We start from the raw sequence: 19,211 nt of genomic DNA, 5'->3' as shown, positions 1-19,211 counted from the left end.
TTCGGAGTTTTCAAAAAGTTTTAAAACATTATATTAATGACCAATAAGGAAGCCAGGGAAACAAATCCCCTGAAATCCCCTCAGGACTACAGCCAAATAAGACATTAAGCACATTGATATCAGACATCACATGGTCATAGAACCATAGAATCATTTAAGTTGGAAAATACCTCTAAGACATTAAGTCCAACTATTAACCTAGCACTGCCGTGTTCAACACTAAGGCACATCCCTAAGTGCCATATCCACATGCTTTTTGAACATTTCCAGGGTTGGTGATTCCACCACATTCTTGGGCTGCCTGTCAAGGTCAGAGCAACAGGAAAATCATTGCATTAGCAAATGTTTTTTTAAAGGTCAAAAATACTGAAACTTGGATTGCAATGAATTTATGCTTCATGGTTATGTGCCATTTAAAACATACTCTGCTACAAAAAGCAGTAGTAACTAAAGATCAGCAAAAATGAAAAAGCCTATATAGTACCCAATTTGTAGGGTCAGAACCATATGTGACTGTGACAGCATGCTCCACCCCACTCCTCCTCCTTTCTTTTGGTTAAGCAGTAGTTACTTGTGCCCCTCCTGATAGCTGCATCCAGCTTATGGAGGACTTTGGGATGAGAGCTAACAGCACACAGCTAAGGACTCTAAGTCTTGCTCTGCTGCAGCAGAGGGCTGGTTGAGCATGTGGCTACTGAAACACTGCTGGTATGCAAATGTAAGTGAAGCATCTTAGTCCATGAATAGTGGATGGCCAAGGCCCACTGAGCTCTCCTGCATGGCAGCAGGCTGCACAGCAGGATTTCCCTTTGAGCTGGAAAGCTTCTGAAGGTTACTTGTTAAGGCAGAGAGAACCCTTACTGCATCTCACACTCAGCAAATAAGTTGGGAATGACAGCACTGAAATATTGAAATATTAGCTAAGTGATATAAATGCTGATTGCTATAATCCTTTAGACACAAACTACTGACCAAGTATGGATCCAGCCACACTCCTCTGAGGAGTTTGGAGAGCAAGAAGACCCTTGACTCAATGGGAGGGTCTCCCTGACAATTTTGCCTGACCTTGGCCTCTCTGCAGCAAATACTCAAATGCACCTTACCATCAAATCTTGTTAAACCACCGTTGCATTTACCAGTGAATTTTTGAAACTCATTGCCTTAAGTGAATAAAATATATTGTTGCTTCTCTCTTGTGAGTGAAGTACATGATTTCTTCCACAAAAAAGTGCATGATTTCTTCCACAAAAATAACATCCAAGCATCTTCAAAGTACTGCATACACAAAAAGTATTCTGTGGCTGGGCCTCCATATCTAGGCCTCCCACACAAGGTGATATGTTTGCCCTTAAATACTTTAAAGCATGTTCCTCTACCCCTGCTCCCAGCTTCAGACTGTGTTTACAGGAAACCTTGGTAATTCAAAACAATAACAAAACTACTACTACTACTACTAATAATAATAATAACAACAACAATAGATATTTGATAACAATATAAATTCATTGAGCTCTCAAGTGAGTTTGAAATCAAAAGTTACTAACAGAGAGCCAAACACAAACACAGCATCATTGTATAAGCCTTCTTTATATGCCATCTCAGTGTAAGCAATGAAGCTATAAAAGCTCACCTTTAATTTTTCTCCAAGACTTTCTTTTTCTGCCATTAGTATTCTAAAGTCAGTCAGTGCAGTGTCTCTTTCTTCTTCTATCTGACTTTGAGAAACTAAATTGTGTTTTGCTTCTCTTCTTAATCTGTTTAATTCACTCTGAGACTTTAAAAGATTATAGTTTGTTAGCACACATGGACTGTGATATAGTGTACACACTAACAAAATGCTGTAATTACAACAGAAGTCCTATTATAGTCTTATTTTTCCCTAGGTAACTAAAACATATTCCCTATGTCCCTCAGTGGCATCACAATTTACAATATCAAAATAATCATCACTCTTTTACTGTCCCAAGTATAGCCTAACTTCACTGTTCTCCTATCAGTTAACTACTCCTTTCTTGCTTCCTTGATGTATCTTTACACATCTTTCTCATGCATTCTATTTTTTCCCTGATGTTTATCATAATTTCCAAATCCCAGTACAATACCTTTTAATAGCTTTCAAGTTAATAAACTGACTAGAATACAAAATTTTATTAACAAGAATAAAAATAGGTATATATTTTATTAGTCTTGGTTGTGTTCTACTAGATTTTTCATTTTAAATAACCAACAGTACAACAAGTTTTAACTGGCTATTAACTATTAACTGTATATTAACTATAAACAATTTCTTCTTACCTGCTGATACAGAACATTTAATCTATCTCTTTCTGCAGTCAGTAATTTGACATTGGACTGAATTTCTATCATGTGTTTTTCAAATCTGTCTAACACAGACCGCAGCTCATCTCTTTCTCTGGTGACTGATTTAAGCTCTTCGCTCTGAAAAGTGATCAGTAAATTTATGTTGAAATTTGCTAATTAAAACACCTGAAAAAATAATATCAGAAAAGAACTCCTCCTATTAGTAATACATAAAAAAGATATTCAAATTAATTTTAATCACAAGAGAAAGCCTGGCACTGGTGGTGCAATCTAAAAAACAAGAACCAATTGTTAAAAAGAAAAAGCAAAGGAGCTAGCAATAAGATTTCAGCCTTCTTCTGATTATTATCTAGTTCTATTTATTTCAAATAAACTGATCAATAAGTAATCGGTGCTACTGTAAAATGTGACAAGGAAAGAAAAAGGCGAGTTCGCTGGAGTTTCTCTTAGTTGATTTTTTTGCATTAAGAATGAAACTACTACAGTCATTTAATGCCACTGAATTTGAAAATACATTTGATGGCTTCTTAAATGTTTCTGCAGTATTTTTTTCACTTATCTTGACAGCAAGAACTTTACCTTCTCTGCAGTCCTGCGGCTTGGGCTAGGCCTTAGTTTCATCATTTTCTGAAGATAGTCCAATTCTCGCTTATAGTAGTCTCTGTCATCTTCTAAGGTCTTTACAAACGCATCTAGGCGAGATGGGGATTTGTCTCCTAGGGCAATACCATAGTCCAATCTCATTCTTTCGATTTCTAGGACAAATTCTCGTTCTGGAAGAAAAAAAAATAAGAAAGAAAAATAACTCCATAGAGAATTCATAAATTTCTTCAAACACCCTTGCATTTGGGATGGATTAACTCCCACCAACCATCCAGGCAGCAATCCTGCTGAAAAGGAAGAGTTCTAAAGGCTAAAGTAGGCTAAACACAAGTGAATAGCATAAGACCAACAGATGCCTCACAGCACATTGTGCTGTATCAACAGAGACAGAGGGATGTGATTATTCCCCTTTATTTAGTACCCATGAGACTGCACTTCAAATACTCTTCTAAGGTTTGCCCCTCCTACAAGAACAAAGATGTGGATAAATTAAATGTAAGGCAAGTCCTGCAAGCTGGTCAGGGAGCAGAATACTTGCTCTGCAGCGAACAGCTGAGGGAACTGGGTTTATTCATCCTGGAGAAGAGCTGGAGAGCCAAGAGAAGACTGACAGTAGTAGGGGGGACTTTACAGATAACATGGAGCCAGTTTCTTCACAGATACATAGTAGGCAAATAAGGAACAGTGGCAATTAATTGCTACAAGCAATTACAAACAATATGGGGAAAAATATTTTACTCCAAGAACTGAAGAACATTAGAGATGTTGCAGAATCTTCATCCCTGGAGGTTTTCAAAATCTAAATGGATATATCTCTCAAGAAACAGAGTCTGAACAGTTTTGGAAATTACTTTGTATGAAACTGCCACAGAATTAGGATATGGAATGGCCTGCAGAATCACAATAAAAAGCTCAACTTTCAGTTCTCACATACAGAACAAAAATTTATTTCTATGACAAGAGTTTTCACTTCAACTATGACTGGAGACCCACTGTCTTATTTTAATTTACATATATTAAAAGTCTTTTAGTACTACTAACTGTATATTAACTAGGTAAGTATTCTATTTCAAAAATCACGGAAAGGTACTTTCCAAAAATCTATGTTTGATGATTTACCTTTTCTTTCTAAGTTCTCTGTTTTTTCTGTCAGCCTTTGCTTCTCTTGTTGAAGCTGGTTTAACAACAGCTCAAGATTCCCTTTTTCACTGGTTTTCCCAAAGAGTTCTTCATTCAGTCTCTCATTCTCCTTTTGACATGAGCACAACTCCTGAAATAACAAGCATTTTTATAAAAATCAGAAGTGCCGATAAAGACACTTGGGAAAAAAAAATTAACATTTTGTTCAACTTTTAATATACAACACTGTTTACTTCTGATTGACCTGGATGCTTTATGCTTTAATATTTGTTGCAGGCCATCATTTTATTTATACTACATTTTCTTAAATCCAAGTAAGCATTATTTTTAACACGGTTTGCAATCACTAACAAGAAAAGCAAACTAACCAGTAGGATAATGAGATACAAACATGGGGGAAAATTAATGAATAAAGCAAGAAATAATTTTAGCGGCATTTGGTAACACTGTTGGTGTTAAAAGTACATTACAATACAGCATCTCACTCAATGCAACTCTGAAGCCAATCAAATCTTATTTAGCACACCTTTCCTATAATCTGATGTCCTGAAAATTAAGTATTTTTGTATTTGCAGGTTCCCTAGATAGAATAGAATAAAACAAAACTATTCAGCTAATACACAAGCTGCTATATATCCTGGAAAGAGTTTGGTCTTCAAAGAATTGATAATATTGATGCTTTTCATCTGGGCCTTATGCTTTGTTTCTGAGTGAGCCAAGTATTGGATAAATGTTTCATATCCCAAATAAGAGACAAAGTAGTTTCTAAATAATGAAAATCCTCTAGGATGTTATAACTCATTTGTGGTACAAAAAAATTATGTCACATGGAAATTATAACTTCAGATAGCAGAAATAAGGAAATGCATTAGAAATAAGGACATAGTCAACAATGCTGTCTATAGAGATTTCTTTCAGTTTATTTTTGCAACAAGATGATGTAGTTTCTCTAGCTCTTTCATTTTTTAATTAGTAATTTTTACATCAGTGATTAAGAGTATTAAAGAAGTTCTCTTAAGTTAATTGTTAAATTGATTTTTTTATAATAAATGAAACAATCACATGAATGACAGCATGATAAAAATGGTACAAACAAGAGTTGAAAATATTTTTACTTACTGATTTAAGCCTTGTTATTGTTTCTTGTAGATCCTGTATTTCACTGACTTTTCTTTCAATTTCTTTCTATCAACCAAAATTAACCTATATGTTAAGAGTTACATATTCAAAATGACAAAGATCCCTTTGTTACAGAAAAAAAATAAGGAAGCAGACTATTTTGGTAAGAAATGAAGCATAGTTAGTTCCTTGTAATAAAGTAGTAAAGCTCCTATGAATTGAAAGCACAAAAAATTTGTGGTATAAACACCCATGCTCTTTTGGAGCACAATGATTAAATGAATCACTGCATGAGTCATGGAAAAAGCCTTCCAAATATATGCACTGCTGTTGCAAATATGCATTACCTTTAACTACCTCAGCATTTTATTTCATACTAAGCTAATAGAAGAAAAAAGACAGATTTCCCCTTAACTAAAATAATCTCAACCAAACACATTAGAGAGACAAAATTGTTGTGATTAATGCACTTTAAGTGAGAATTTCAGTGTAACGTTAAGAAAACTGGAAAAATCTTTTTAATCTTCCTTTCACAAGCCAGTAAGTCTTTCATTGCAATTAGAAGATACAAAGCCAAGTAAAATGGAGCAGATCCTTCACTCCTGACATGTTAGTGATTACCTTTGCTTCTCCTATTTCCTTATCTGCAGTCTCAAGCACTATTTCTTTGTGTCTTTCCAACTGCTGTGCCAAGTGATCTATTTCATTCAGTTCTTGACACAGTTCTTCATTTTTATTGCTTAAATCCACTACCTCACTAGTCACATTTTGTTTAGTGTCCAAGAGATCTTGAATGCGATTTTCAAGTTCTTTGTTTCTTTGCTGAAGAAACTCAACCTGAAAGACATTTTCATTAAAATATTAATATACATTGTTAAATTAGGTAGCAAAAGTTCCTCCCAATCTTCAGAAATACAGTATCTCTAAACCCAAAGTAAAAAAGTGATATCCTGTTAAAAATGGGAAGATTTTCTATTTTTAGAACTTAATGCTTATCAACATGGAAAACAAATACAGTGTTATGAGCTCTCTCATAGTCATGAATACTTCTATCTAAAGAGAACCATACATTCATTTCTTGTCAGTTAAAAGTGGTATATTGGGACCAAGCCTGAGCAAATAGTCTTGACAGTGCAAACCAGCTTCATGCAGCTCTGGGCTCGCTCCCTGTAAAATCAATTTGTATTCATCATGGCTTACTAATTCAGGATTACTGAGCACAGCTGTCCTGCTTCCAAGTCATAGCTCATTCTCTTTCTCAACTCTTCAACGTGGCTCCCATGCCCCTGTACATCATGCACAATCAGTACACAAAACATCTAACTCACGTGAGAAAAACCTGAGAATTGATGGTATAAATCCAGAGATGAGCTTTACTTGATTTGTACTCCAGCCCATCTTTAAATTCTCATTTCAAGATCAGTACTGAATGCATACTAACACACACAGTAAACACAAACACCTTTATCCTAAGCTTATCCTTTCCTCACAAGTTTGTGTTGGAGTGAAGGTGGGGACCATTTGAAATCCATGAGGAAGATTCCTCACTCTCTCATGAGAATATCTACGGGGTTTCTCCTTATCATAATTACATATACCACTGTTACTTTCTAAAGCATAAATGGCATGTATGCAATAACTTTCTAACTACATAAAAGGACTTTCAAACTTGCTGAAAACAAGTCATACAAAAATTTGCTGAATACTTTCAGATTAACATACGGAGTACAAATATGAGTTCACTGAATTCTTTACCAAAACCATTCAGAGAGTTTGAAAACAGGAAATTAAATTTCCTTAGACAAGAAATAGTGCTACCTAAAAAGAAAGGCAAGTTCCATCGACTGATTTTATTTTTATAGCGATTTTTTTAAGAGCTAGAAGTTCTGTGGTTTTGTTTTTGTTTTTTTTTTAAGATTGCTATGTTTTTGGGTTTGACTAAACAAATGTAATGAATTAATTACCTGTAAATTCAAGTGGGAAATAAGCTTCTCATTACTTTTAGTTCTTGATTCCAGAGAGAGAACCTCATGAGAACGCCCACCATCCAATGCCAGCGTTAAGCGCTCAATTTCTTTGTCTCTTATCTCAACCTTTGAAGGACAAAAAAAATGCTCTGGTATCCTCATGCACCATTAGACCCTTCATTTAAATAAATACACACATAACGTTCAGTAAAAAGATATGCCATGAAAAACACAGTTTCTATCTTGTATTTTTATTTTTTTTTAAATTTCAGTTCTTCTGAAAAAGTTACTTCTTTGAAAGAGAAATAAATTAGTCAAACACAATTTCTAAGGAAAAACTGAAATAGTTTCTATTAGATTACATTCCTGAAGAAAACCAAGCAATTTTAATTTAAAGTGAAGATAATGAATGCTACAACTTAACTGAGACTAGCACTTAGAAGTTAGGGAAAAAATTTCTAAGTCAGCTAACTCAGTGACTATTCCAGTCACTGGAAAAAAGGAAATATTGGAAGAGGAAAACCAAGATGTGAAGGAAAAAGAAAGACAACAGTGTCCACCAATCCCTAGATTTTAAAAGATGTAACATATGAACACTTGATTGAATTCCATTCCTTAAAGATTGTACGTATCTTATAAATCTAGTCTCATTACAACATTGCAAAATCTGTTGTTCATAAACTAACTATCAAAAATTTTAAAAATATAACCAGTCCAAGCAGTGAAAAAATTATCCTAAGGTATACGTAGATGAAATTATTATTTCGGACAAGTTAACACACGCTAAAAAATGCAGACAAATTCTATTTGTGATTGTCAAGTTTAGCTTAGTTAATGTAATTTCAATAGACAAAATTTATCTGCAAAACCACTGGGCAAATGTTTTGTCACTGCTGCTGTCTCAAAAAGCAGAGGAGGGAAACTACCAGACATAGAATTATTCTAACTTGCCTATTTCACAAGCCCTACAATGCACTCCCAAGAAGGTTTTTAAGAAACCAAGGCCATTGCCATGGCTGACACCCAAATAACAGCAATAATATTAATAATAAAAAAACAATACCACTACTACTACTAATGATACAAACATACCTGTTTGCTATAATTTTTTATTCCCCTTTCAGATGTCTCCAGTTTTTCCTGTAGCTCTGTTACTTCTGACTGCAGCTCTTGAATTCTGAAATGCAGCGCTATAATTTTTATGTGAATTCATAGAAGAATTGTATGTACACAGTTCAATATTTGCATTTTATCTTCGCTCCTGAAGCCAAATATTTTACAGAGAAATAGTTTTGCTCATGCAAAATATTAACACAGAAGCTCTTGTATGAGATATTGTAGCAGGTTGACTTTGTCTGGCTGTCAGTCCCCCACCCAGATGCTCTCTTACTTCCTTTTCTCAATAGGATGAGGGAGAAAAGATGGAAAAGCTTATGGGTCAAGATAAAGATGGGGAGACCATCTACCAACTACTGTCACTGTGACAGACTCAAGTGGGGGAAGATTAATTTAACTTACAAATCAAAAGGAGTAGGACAGTGAGAAGCAAAGACACCTACACTGCAAATTCAATAGCTCTTTGGCTCACCGATTATCAGCCACCTGGAGAAGGTCTGCAATGTAAGGGTCCTCTGGCTGAGGCACTGGGTAAGCACTGACACCTGATGGGGGCACTAGCTGGTCTATCTGCATGCGCTGACGCCTGAAGGGAATGCTTTTCTTCCTGCCACCTAAAAGCCCAAACCCAGAGACATATTACTTGGAGCTAAAGCAAGGCAGTAGTCATCTTCTTCAATGCAAAATTAATTTTCCTATTTATTCTACCGCCTCTGAATAGGCACATTTCACCATTTAAACCCTTCTGCAACAAGCTGATAAAATTCACATATTCTAGACAATGCCATCCTTGCAGGTTAGCACCATGTTTGCCGAAGTTCACTGTTATAATAAGGAAAAACACAAGGTTTAGTATAAGTAATTTTCCCCAGTGTTTAAGATCAAAAAATTCTATAGCTGAAAATTGTTGAAGCTCTTAGTGATTTAGCTTACTAAAACAGCTAAGACAAAACATCACAAAAGGCATTCGGTTTAGCGCATTTAAGAACTATTTTATCACTGAACTAACCTTTGCATTGGTTCTACTCTACATTCCTTCTACTACTGTGTTCATTTCAGTGAACCTCATATCCTACTGCTTATCAAGCAGAGTATGCTATTAGCTTGATAGATAACACGTTTAGAAAAAAGCAAAACACAGTATCATTTCCAGATAGAATATTTATTTTTCATCATATGATTAAATAAGAATATGCAATATTGGATGATGTCGTATAGAAAAATCCTAGAAGACTGGTGACTAAGGGGCAAGTATGTAGAAAAATAGACAAAAGCCTAGCATATTATCTTTGAAGCAAAGGACATGAAGTGCAGAAAGGTATGGAAAAATAAAGAGGAAATTTAATTTTTTCTAGCTATCTATTGATTTTCCTCAAATGCCAAAAATGCATATATAATCCAATGACTTGGGGGAAAAAAGATATTTCGAGAATTTCACAAAATAATTCTATATCCCTTATCTTAAAAAAAATAAGAAAAAGGAAACCCTGGAGAAAGAAATTGCTCTGAAAGTAACATCTAGAACACTTTAAGTTATGAAAAGACCCTAAAAATATTGTAAGCTTATAGAGAATAGGAATACTTGTAGACATATTTTGCATCTTGCTATGTTTACAACTTGGTTCCAAAAATCTGAATTTGTCACTTACACATCAATTACCTGTCAAAAACATAGAAGTGTCAAACAATCTGCCTCTTAATCAAGTGCAGCAATAAAATAGCCTGATTGATAGTTGATTAATAGTGCTTTCTAGTCACATTTTAACTTAATAGTCTTCTGTTGAATCTAAGTTTACATTTAAATTTGTCCCTAACACAAATGATGACCTAATGAAGCTTCAATACAGAGAAATGACAGAATTCAGAGCCCAGACTTTCAAAGGGTAATGTTACTCTGCTGGATGTTTTACTACAGTAGCTTCTCTTACTAGAGGAAAACATATTATGTCCTGAAGATGCAAAAAAGCCCAGAAAAAAGTTGAAGTATCTGTAATTATTTACACTTACCAGGTGTTTGCACCACTGCTTGCAGATTCTTCTCCTGAAGCTGCTGAATTTTTTCAGTCTTGGCTTTGGTCTCTTTCTCCAGCCCTTTAATTTTATGTATATACTGGTTATTCAAAAATTTCAAGTCAGATGTTTCATGTTCAACCCTCCTTAAAGAAGCTTTCAAATCTTTGAGGGAAAGAAAAACAGTATTATCTCTCTGATTCACTATCATTTTTCCTAGCAACACCAAAAGCAAAAAGAAAATTCTATATTCTTTTTCCATAGCATAAAATTATCAAATATGCATACATTTGTGCATATGTTTACAAACACACAAATACATTTTTATATACCTTTTACAAATAAACACCCATTGTGGAACAAAGGCACATTAAACAACCATATTTCATTTCCAATTAAAAAATACCATTTCCAGGTACAAAAGTATATATTAAGATTTCTAACATTCTAATATCTAATTAAAACAATAATTTGCCGAACTTCCAAAGGTTTTTGACTGCAGAAGAAATGTCTGAGCATGTACTTTAATTCATTAAAGGTACCAAACTCCATGACCACTCATGTTCACTTAAAAGTACAGGTAAAACAATCTGCAGATCAAGAATTTAGATACAATTTTATTTTGGCGTGGAAGGATTAAAAAAGAAAAAAAAATCATCATTTGTACATTACCTTTAACATGACGATCAGACTGCTCTTTCAGTTTTAATATTTCTAAATGTAGATCATTATTTTCCCTGGTAAGTCTAGCATTCTCTATTTTATAAGGTTCCAAAACAGTATCGTAATTGCTGCATTCTTTCTCAGTTTTCCCAGAAGATAACTTTGCTCTGCGCAAGCTCTCAGTTGTATGAACTAAGTCACTAGGATAAAGGAGCATCAGACGTGTTAGCAATGTTATCAGCCTTCCCACTGCAGATGCAAGTGTTTATTATGACCTGAGAAACAAAACCCTTTCTCCAAGATGGGGAACAAATGAGTTCAAACAAAGGCAACAAAAATTCATGGCATGTAAGAAAAAAATGAAAGATAGGAACCACCTATTAAAAAAAAAAAACAGTAAATAGGAAAGAACAGGACAAAAGAAAATGACAAAAAAAAAAAAAGGAAAACTAAATAGTTACAAAGCATATCAGGAGTTTATATCTGATAAGTATCAAAGCTAGCGATGGAGAGAGTAAACCTACCTGGTAGACACATGAATGAGACTTAATGCTGAAGACAGATTACTCCAGATTTGCCTATGGTTCTGCTATCTGTACTACATACTAGAGAGCAATAGAACCAGAATAGCTACATTTGCATGTTTAGTCAAAGATAACTGGATTACTATGAAAATTACTATGTTCTTAATAATATCAAAGCCAAAAAAAGGCAGAGGTAGTAAGAAGGAAATCTGAAAACTTTTGGGTTTTTTTCTGTTATGTGTCTTGTAAAAATGACAGAGACAACAAATTTAAAATTCTCTAAATGAGGCCATAATAAATGGAGATGTGAATGTTTTATTTTAAGTCACAGAACAGGCAATAGGGATTCTTTTTTATACAACCAGTTATAAGAGTGTGTCCTTTTAAACACGTATCAATAGTGACTATTCTTGGCTCTCTTATGAGGTTAGAATAAGTTGAATTATCCTATGCCATAGATCCTTAGAAGTAATTCCACTGAATTAAATTAAATCTTAAATCCCATCATTTAACAAACCCATCTGACTTCATCAGATAATGGAACTTCATGTTAACTCTGAAATAACACTGCTAGAAAATAATCCTCAGATTAAGCCTTTTTCTTACATGTCAAAAATCAAACAATACCTACTATATGATTACTATTTTTTTTACTGAATCTCCTTTTGAATACCTGAAAAGCTTTTCCACCAAAGGCAAACTGTCCACTCCCAGTGGGTGCCGATAGCCCAGCTGATCCAGACGTTTCCTGAGATTAACAAACCTTCGCTCTGCATTTGCACTCATTGCAAACACACCTCCAAAGCTGCTTTTGTCACAGTCAAGAAAAACAGGACCCCTCCAAAAGATTGTTTGCTACAGCATCTGTCCTTTAGAGAAGGAAAAATATATAAAAAAAGGTAATGGAAAAAACCATTTTTATTCTGTAGGATATACAGTGCATAAGCATGTCCTCAAAATTTAAGTAAAAAGCCACGATCACTGCAACTGAAAAGTGTTAAACGTACTTAGATATACCTTTAAAAATAAAAATTTGCCTTGGTAGTTAGCTTCCTTATTACATTCTAATTTTTCTGAATCATGGTCATCATTGTATCTTACACAATACAAATTGACAGATTACTCTGAAAAACTCATCCTTTTTTTCTTTCTTATATAAATCTTACTTTCAAAGTTTACAAGCCAGTACTAAATACAACTTATGCCAACCATTTCTAAAATTGCATAAAATGTGTAAAATGTTAAAGACAGATTAACTTTCAACACCTATATTCTATGACAGAAAAGAGGAAAGACAACAAATACTGGAGTACCGTAGTCATACTTGCATTGTTTTCTGGAAAATACAGTTCAAGGACCAGAGAGCTGGGTTTTTTTTCAACTGACTGATTATTTTTTTATTACTAACCTGATCTAAAGGGGACTCAATCAGCATTATTAAGTAATCATTTGTATTCAGACACATTACTGTGTCTGAATACAAACGATAATTTGGGTTTTCCCAAGTACATTTGAGGGAAGAACTTTTACATCATTGTTCTTCTGAATTTAGATATAGCAGGAGAAGATAAATCAAGTACTAAACCTTATGCTTCCTGATTTGTGAAAACATCTGTTCAATAGTTAGATATATTTTTGAAAAGTCGTTATGTCTGTTAAACATATTCCCTCACATTTCTTCAAAAGTTTCAGTATTAACCTATTGGCTGCAAAGACCTCAGCAGCCAAACTGCCAATTCAAGGAGGTGTTTGCTTCTCATCTGAAAGGAACAGAATATAGACATCACCCAAACTATGATCACAATCCAAGATTTTAAAAAGGTATTAAATAAATCCATGCAGGTATTTGAGAGTAAAATTAATTCTTCATGATAAAGTGAGAAAAATGTGCATATTTCTCTCATATCTAATGCTGGAAAGTTAAGATTTTATCTCATTTTATTAAAACACTATAAAGAAGTCTAGCAATGGACCTGTGGTTGCCGAATAGTGCTCTGTAGATAAGAATCACCAGTCTTATAAGCATGGAATCTGTTCTGGGTACTACCAAAAATATTTGCTTGAAGAGGTTCAGAGTGCTGGGATATTAACTACACAATGGCATGGCCAACAATCCCTTACATACTGCGCTGAGATGGATGGAGATGGCAGCGCTCTTTCTTTCCACCAGTGTACTAAGATGCGTAGTAAATGCTCTTCATATTCCTCTGACAGCCAATGATTAAAGTAACAAGTTCTTGAGGTAATTCTTCATTAAAGTTGAAGATTCTGTGTTGAATTCAGGAAAAGTGTGACTGTGTCCTGTGTCTAGACTGAGTCTCAGGAATATATTTTATATTACTACAGAAGAAAACTGGTAACTCCTGAGCCCATCTTCTCCTTAAGAAGACTTGTATCAGTTAAAAATATTAAATTACTGTTGGGGGTTGGTTCTTTCCCTTTTCCCTCTGTGGAATTTTCCCCATTGTCATGCTAAGATACCTGTTGACTGGGCCCTGGTGACAAGGGGGAGGGAAGAGGGAAACCCCTTGATATCCAAACATCCAGAAGAGCAGACAAAAGGCTCTGGCTCGCCCCATTTTCCCCTGCGGAGTTCGGATGAGAAGGATGATCCCACCTCTGTCCCATCCCTGCCATCCCAGTACCTGGAGCCATCCTCACTGCTGTCAGACCCTGCCCTGCTGCCTTCTCACTGTAACCTGCCACCATCCAGCACTCTGCTGAGCACTGGGACCCACACCGTGAGCGGAGAGCTCTCTCTCCATCTCTCTCTCCCTCTGGGACAGCTCTGCCATCACCCCCAGCCCTCCTGCAGCTCTGTGGGACCTGCCCGCCCCCAGCACCGGGAACTGCAGCTCAGGGAAAAGGTGCCTGCAGCCAAAAAACACTGGGACTGAGTTACTGTTCTGTTTGTGGGTAATTTCATAGCTGTTGTTGTTCTTGTTTGTCCTGTTAGATATACTAGTAAAGAACTGTTATTCCTACCCCCATATCTTTGCCGGAGAGCTCCCTTAATTTCAAAATCATAATAATCTGTAGGAAGGAAGGATCACATTTTTCAGTTCAAAGGGAAGCTTCTGCTTTCCTTAGCAAACACCTGTCTTTCAAACTAGGACAATTACCTTAAAATAGTTCATCAGATTTGTTTAAAAGTTTGTGTTCTAGAACAAGCAGTGATTTTTTTAGTAATCAAATTGAGAAAGTTTTACAGAAGAAATATCACGAACAAAACCGTGTCACAGCTTGTACAGGAAGAGAGCTTTTCTGCAGTAACTGCCAAGAAGAATAAATGGACATATGTTAGCACTTCAGTAACTGTGGCTAGGAACATATATAATCTTACTAAATCTCTTCAATGGGCTTTTAAGGTGAAGTAACCTAAACATAATCTAATATTGGGAAGTACTGACAAATTGCTGGTTGAATCACTCTCCTTCCTAAAACCTGAAATTTTTAATTTAACTCATTATTACCACAGGAATCAATCCAGAAAGAGTATTATCTTATATTCCCTAGAGCCACTTTGAGCCACAATAAGCCCAGGAAATTAACAGATGTAGTATAGATCCAAAAGGCATCCTGAAATGAATATAAGAATTGGGGTTGTTATTTCAGAGAGTTTAACATAGATATTAAAGTTGTCAAAGATAATAATTGTCGTACACCCTTTGCTGGATAAAATTATGTGCCAGTAATTCCAGACTTCTGCCATTACCGACTACCATATTTAAATCTTATATCCTAAATTTAGTCTATTACTAGTCTTAGCATGACATGAAAAAGTATCTATCAACTTCTACATGAGGAAAACTTGTTTTTCTGGGAATATAAAATCAATATATGAAATGCACTGATTCAGTTGAATTCAAGACCTGTCTGACACAATATCCTGTGTCTCTTGACAGTTGCCACAGCACGAGTATAAAAAACTAAAAACCATGAGTCAAATCTTACTCCTATATACATTTTCTTCATATAAGCCTATAATGCAGGGCCTTGAAGGGCTTAAAGTTGGACTCAAGCCATTACAGTACTACCTGACAGACCTTTCTCTGAGCAGCCATAGAGATACTTGGCTGTAGTCTTTGTTATTTATACTGGTTCCTAACTTACCATTTGCCTTTTCGACAGCTCCAAAGCATCGATTAGATGCATTTGTAGTGACACATCTCACAGAGTGGTTGCTACCACTTAAGAGACCACAGCATGCATCACTTTGCCTTTACTAACACTGCTCCTCTGGCATCATTATTCATTCCAGTGAAATTCTTCTGACACCGTTGGATTGCACTTCACGTCTTCACACAATGAGCAAATTTCATCCCCTGCTGTTTAACCCACTTCTTCACATTACTGTTCAGTGTTTGTTACAGCTTAACCCCAGCTTGCAACCAAGCACCACACAGCTGGCTTGCTTAATCCCCCTACTCCCACAGGGATGGAGAGGAGAATCAGGGAGGAAAAAAAGGCAAAACTTTTGGATTGCCATAGGAACAGTTTAGTACTTGAAACAAAATATAGTAACAATAATAATAGGAATAAAAAGAAGAGCAAGAGAGGTTGACAAAACTCAAGAGACGCACAGTGCAATTGCTCACCACCTGATGACTGATGCCCAGCCTGTCCCTGAACCACAATCAGCCGTGCTCTGGGTAACTCCCCCAGTTTATATACTGGGCATGAAGTTCCAGGGTGTGGAACACCCCTCTGGCCAGCTCAGATCATGTGTCCTGGCTATGTTCCCTCCTGGCTTTCCATACAGCTCCTCACTGGCACTGAGCAGTCTTTTGCTGAGAGCAAGCACAACTTAGCAACAACCAAAACACCAGGGTGTTATCAACATTATTGTCATGCTGAATACAAAACACAACATTGCACTGGCTACTAGGAAGGAAACAAACTTTATCCCAGCTGAAACCAGGGCACTTGATCTTTGTTTGCTCTAAAGCATAGATTAGATGCATTCACAGTGACACATCTTTATGACCAGTTACTGCCATTTTAGACCACAATATGTATAACTTTGCCTTTACGAACAATATTCTTTAATTAGTGTTAATACTTCATTATTCAGTCCAATGAAACTCCTCTGCAATCCTTGAGATTGCATTTAACATGTCTATAAAATGAGCAAATTTTGTCCCGTGCTGTTTAACCCATTCTTTCAGATCATTAATAAGTCTTAAACAGCAATCTTTTGCACATTCACTGTAAGGTAGTGCTTTCTACTCTCTCTTTTAACCACTAGCTTCTTTTCTCCACTTCTGACAGAGACCTGCTTTCTTAAAAGCATTTGGTAAAGAACCTTCTCAAAAAGCTTTTTGGAAATCAAAGTTTTCTACATTATTTGCACCCAGTCAATTCAATCCAGAATATGCTCTTCTTTAAAGGAGTTTGGTAGCTTTGTGAATTACAGCTGAGTAACTGAGGTATGTTACACCTACTAGATGTTTATAAGTTTGCGAGGTACTGGAAAGCACTCTTTGCAGCTTTGGTATTTCCCATGAGATAGGCTACATTAGCTGCATAAATATTTCACATAATTTATCATCTAAATATTTCTTGCAATTTAGTGCTGCTATGAAGAAAACCAAATTTCCATTTTCAATGAAAAACAGAAAAGAGAAAATTGAACAGTACTTTAAGTCAGCCATTCACTAAACATTCATTAATATGTCTAAATGATTACATCTCTCAGTCACTTGCTGAAGAGTATTCAGAGCCAACAGCCTCATTTTTTGTTCCCCCTTTGCTAATGAAGACTGCTGAAGGTGACAACACTCACTTCATTTTATGCTGAAGCTTTATTAAATGCTTCATTTTATGACATGCCTGGATGGCTGTGAGCAGTCTTTCAAAGATATAAATATTTATATAATACATATATGTAGCACCTAAGAACTGTTCCCTACTTTTTCAAGTCACCAATGTCTAAAACTGAACCTTGATGTGAAAGATGGGCAATAGTGGAACCTTATATCCAGCTGCTCTAGGCTTTAAGTAGAGAATCAACTGGCATAAAATTGTGCGAGAGAAGCAATGTTTATAGGTACTAGACTAGCAGATTGAAGTCCTCCTTCTATTCGGAAACAATGTAGCAAAATTCATGGTAAGTACAGGCTAAGAACTGTTGCAGATGCAATACTTGTGTTATCAATAAAAAAAATTAGTAATAAAAAAGCAGAGCAAAGGTGAATATTGGGCACGGAAGAAATAATGCAGTCATTGAGCTATGTGGACGACAAAACGACATTGCTAACAGTTGAACACAAAGAAATCACTATGGACAAAACCAGATTTTTTCGCTAAAGTATCATGGAATGCCAAGACGGTTCGGGTTGGAAGGCAGCTCCGGCGATCAGCCAAGGCAGGGTCACCTGCAGCAGGCGGCAGGAACGCGTCCAGGTGGGTTTGGAATGTCTCCAGACAGCAAGGCTCCGCGACCTTCCTGGACAGCCTGTCACCATACCCTGGAAGGTCCCACTACAGCACAAGAAAACTCCTTCGATTATGAGCTGCTCACCACCCGTCCCCCTAAACTGGAAGTTCTGCAGACCTTCCAGGAGCCCCGATCTGTACCTACAGAGGGGCGGTCTGCCCCTTTCCAAACAGGTTTACGCCAACTTTTCCCCCACACTTACCACTAAAAGCAGGCGCCGGCGAGCGGGGCGGCTGCGGAGCGGCCGCGATGTCCCGGCGTTTGAAATCCTTTGAAAATGGCGCGCGGAGCTGCGGCCGCTTCCGGCCCGTCACCGCAGCAACGGGGGGGACGCGCCTGCCCCGCCCAGCGCCCGGCCTGACCGGAACAGGCCCGCCTCGCCCTGCCCTGCCCTTGCCTTGCCTCGCCCTGCCCTTGCCTTGCCTTGCCTTCCCTTGCCTTGCCTTGCCTCGCCTCGCCCTGCCCTTGCCTTGCCTTCCCTTCCCTTGCCTTTCCTTGCCTTCCCTTCCCTTCCCGGCCCGCCCCTTCCCGGCCCAGCAGCCCTCGCGCGGCGGGCGGAACGCTTCCTGCTGCCCTGGGCCGGTAGAGTTGGGACGAGAGGCTTCGACCCTGCATAGAGGGAGAGGCCCGTGCCGACAGCTCGGCCCCGGGAGCCTACGAGAAAGACGGAGAGGGACGTTTTTCATGGGCATGTAGTGACAGCAGAAGGGGCAAAGGATTCAGAGTGAAAGAGAAGCAGGTTTAGACTGGATAGGAGGAAGCTCTTTCCTGGAAGGGTGGTGAGACGCTGAACAAGTTGCCCAGAGAAGTTGTGGATGCTCAATTCCTGAAATGTTCAAGGCCAGACTCGGTGGGGTCTAGAGCAGTCTGGGGTACTGGGAGCTGTCCCTGCCCATGGAAGCCGGTTGAACTAGAGGAGCTTTAAGGTCCCTTCTAACGAGCAATTCTGTGACTTTCTGAAATCCAGATGTCACAATATTCCCGAGTTCCATCTAGCAGGTTTGTTACAAAACTCAGAAGAAAAAGCTCACATTCATACTGGTTGGTTTGTTTGTTTTATTCTTGCATCAGCCTCTCAAACATTTTACCTCTGTCTGCATGTTTATTGTACCTGTTTCTATCTTACATACACCCCACCTCTATCCAACAACTTGGCAATTTCACCAAACTGTGCAGAAAACTTAGGTCCTGAATCCCTGCCAGCTAAAGCTCCAGGAGGAGGAAGGGTTTACATGAGGCTAGAGTATACTGATACTACGTCATATTTACTAAAAGGAAGAAAACATGGCTGCAGAAATGGAACAACTC

The 19,211-nt window shown here is 37.1% G+C and overlaps 1 protein-coding gene across 1 annotated transcript in view; it reads right to left on the bottom strand.

The window, feature by feature from the left end:
* CEP135 (centrosomal protein 135) overlaps positions 1–12,250 on the bottom strand; it is a 29,707-nt gene extending 17,457 nt beyond the window's left edge. The window contains exons 1-12 of the mRNA XM_062493639.1: positions 12,138–12,250; positions 10,950–11,140; positions 10,275–10,442; positions 8,740–8,881; positions 8,244–8,328; positions 7,149–7,277; positions 5,806–6,021; positions 5,185–5,250; positions 4,045–4,195; positions 2,897–3,095; positions 2,296–2,437; positions 1,631–1,774 (exon numbers count right to left, since the gene is read on the bottom strand). Of these exons, the coding sequence (XP_062349623.1) occupies positions 1,631–1,774; positions 2,296–2,437; positions 2,897–3,095; positions 4,045–4,195; positions 5,185–5,250; positions 5,806–6,021; positions 7,149–7,277; positions 8,244–8,328; positions 8,740–8,881; positions 10,275–10,442; positions 10,950–11,140; positions 12,138–12,250 (1,746 nt within the window). The remainder of the gene's footprint in view (positions 1–1,630; positions 1,775–2,295; positions 2,438–2,896; positions 3,096–4,044; positions 4,196–5,184; positions 5,251–5,805; positions 6,022–7,148; positions 7,278–8,243; positions 8,329–8,739; positions 8,882–10,274; positions 10,443–10,949; positions 11,141–12,137) is intronic.
* Positions 12,251–19,211: the final 6,961 nt, after the last annotated feature.

Source organism: Cinclus cinclus, chromosome 5 (genome assembly GCF_963662255.1).
Source record: "Cinclus cinclus chromosome 5, bCinCin1.1, whole genome shotgun sequence".
NCBI classification, from domain to species: Eukaryota; Metazoa; Chordata; class Aves; order Passeriformes; family Cinclidae; genus Cinclus; species Cinclus cinclus.
Note: the sequence above shows the minus strand (reverse complement) of the source record. Positions and strands in the feature narration are given on the sequence as shown.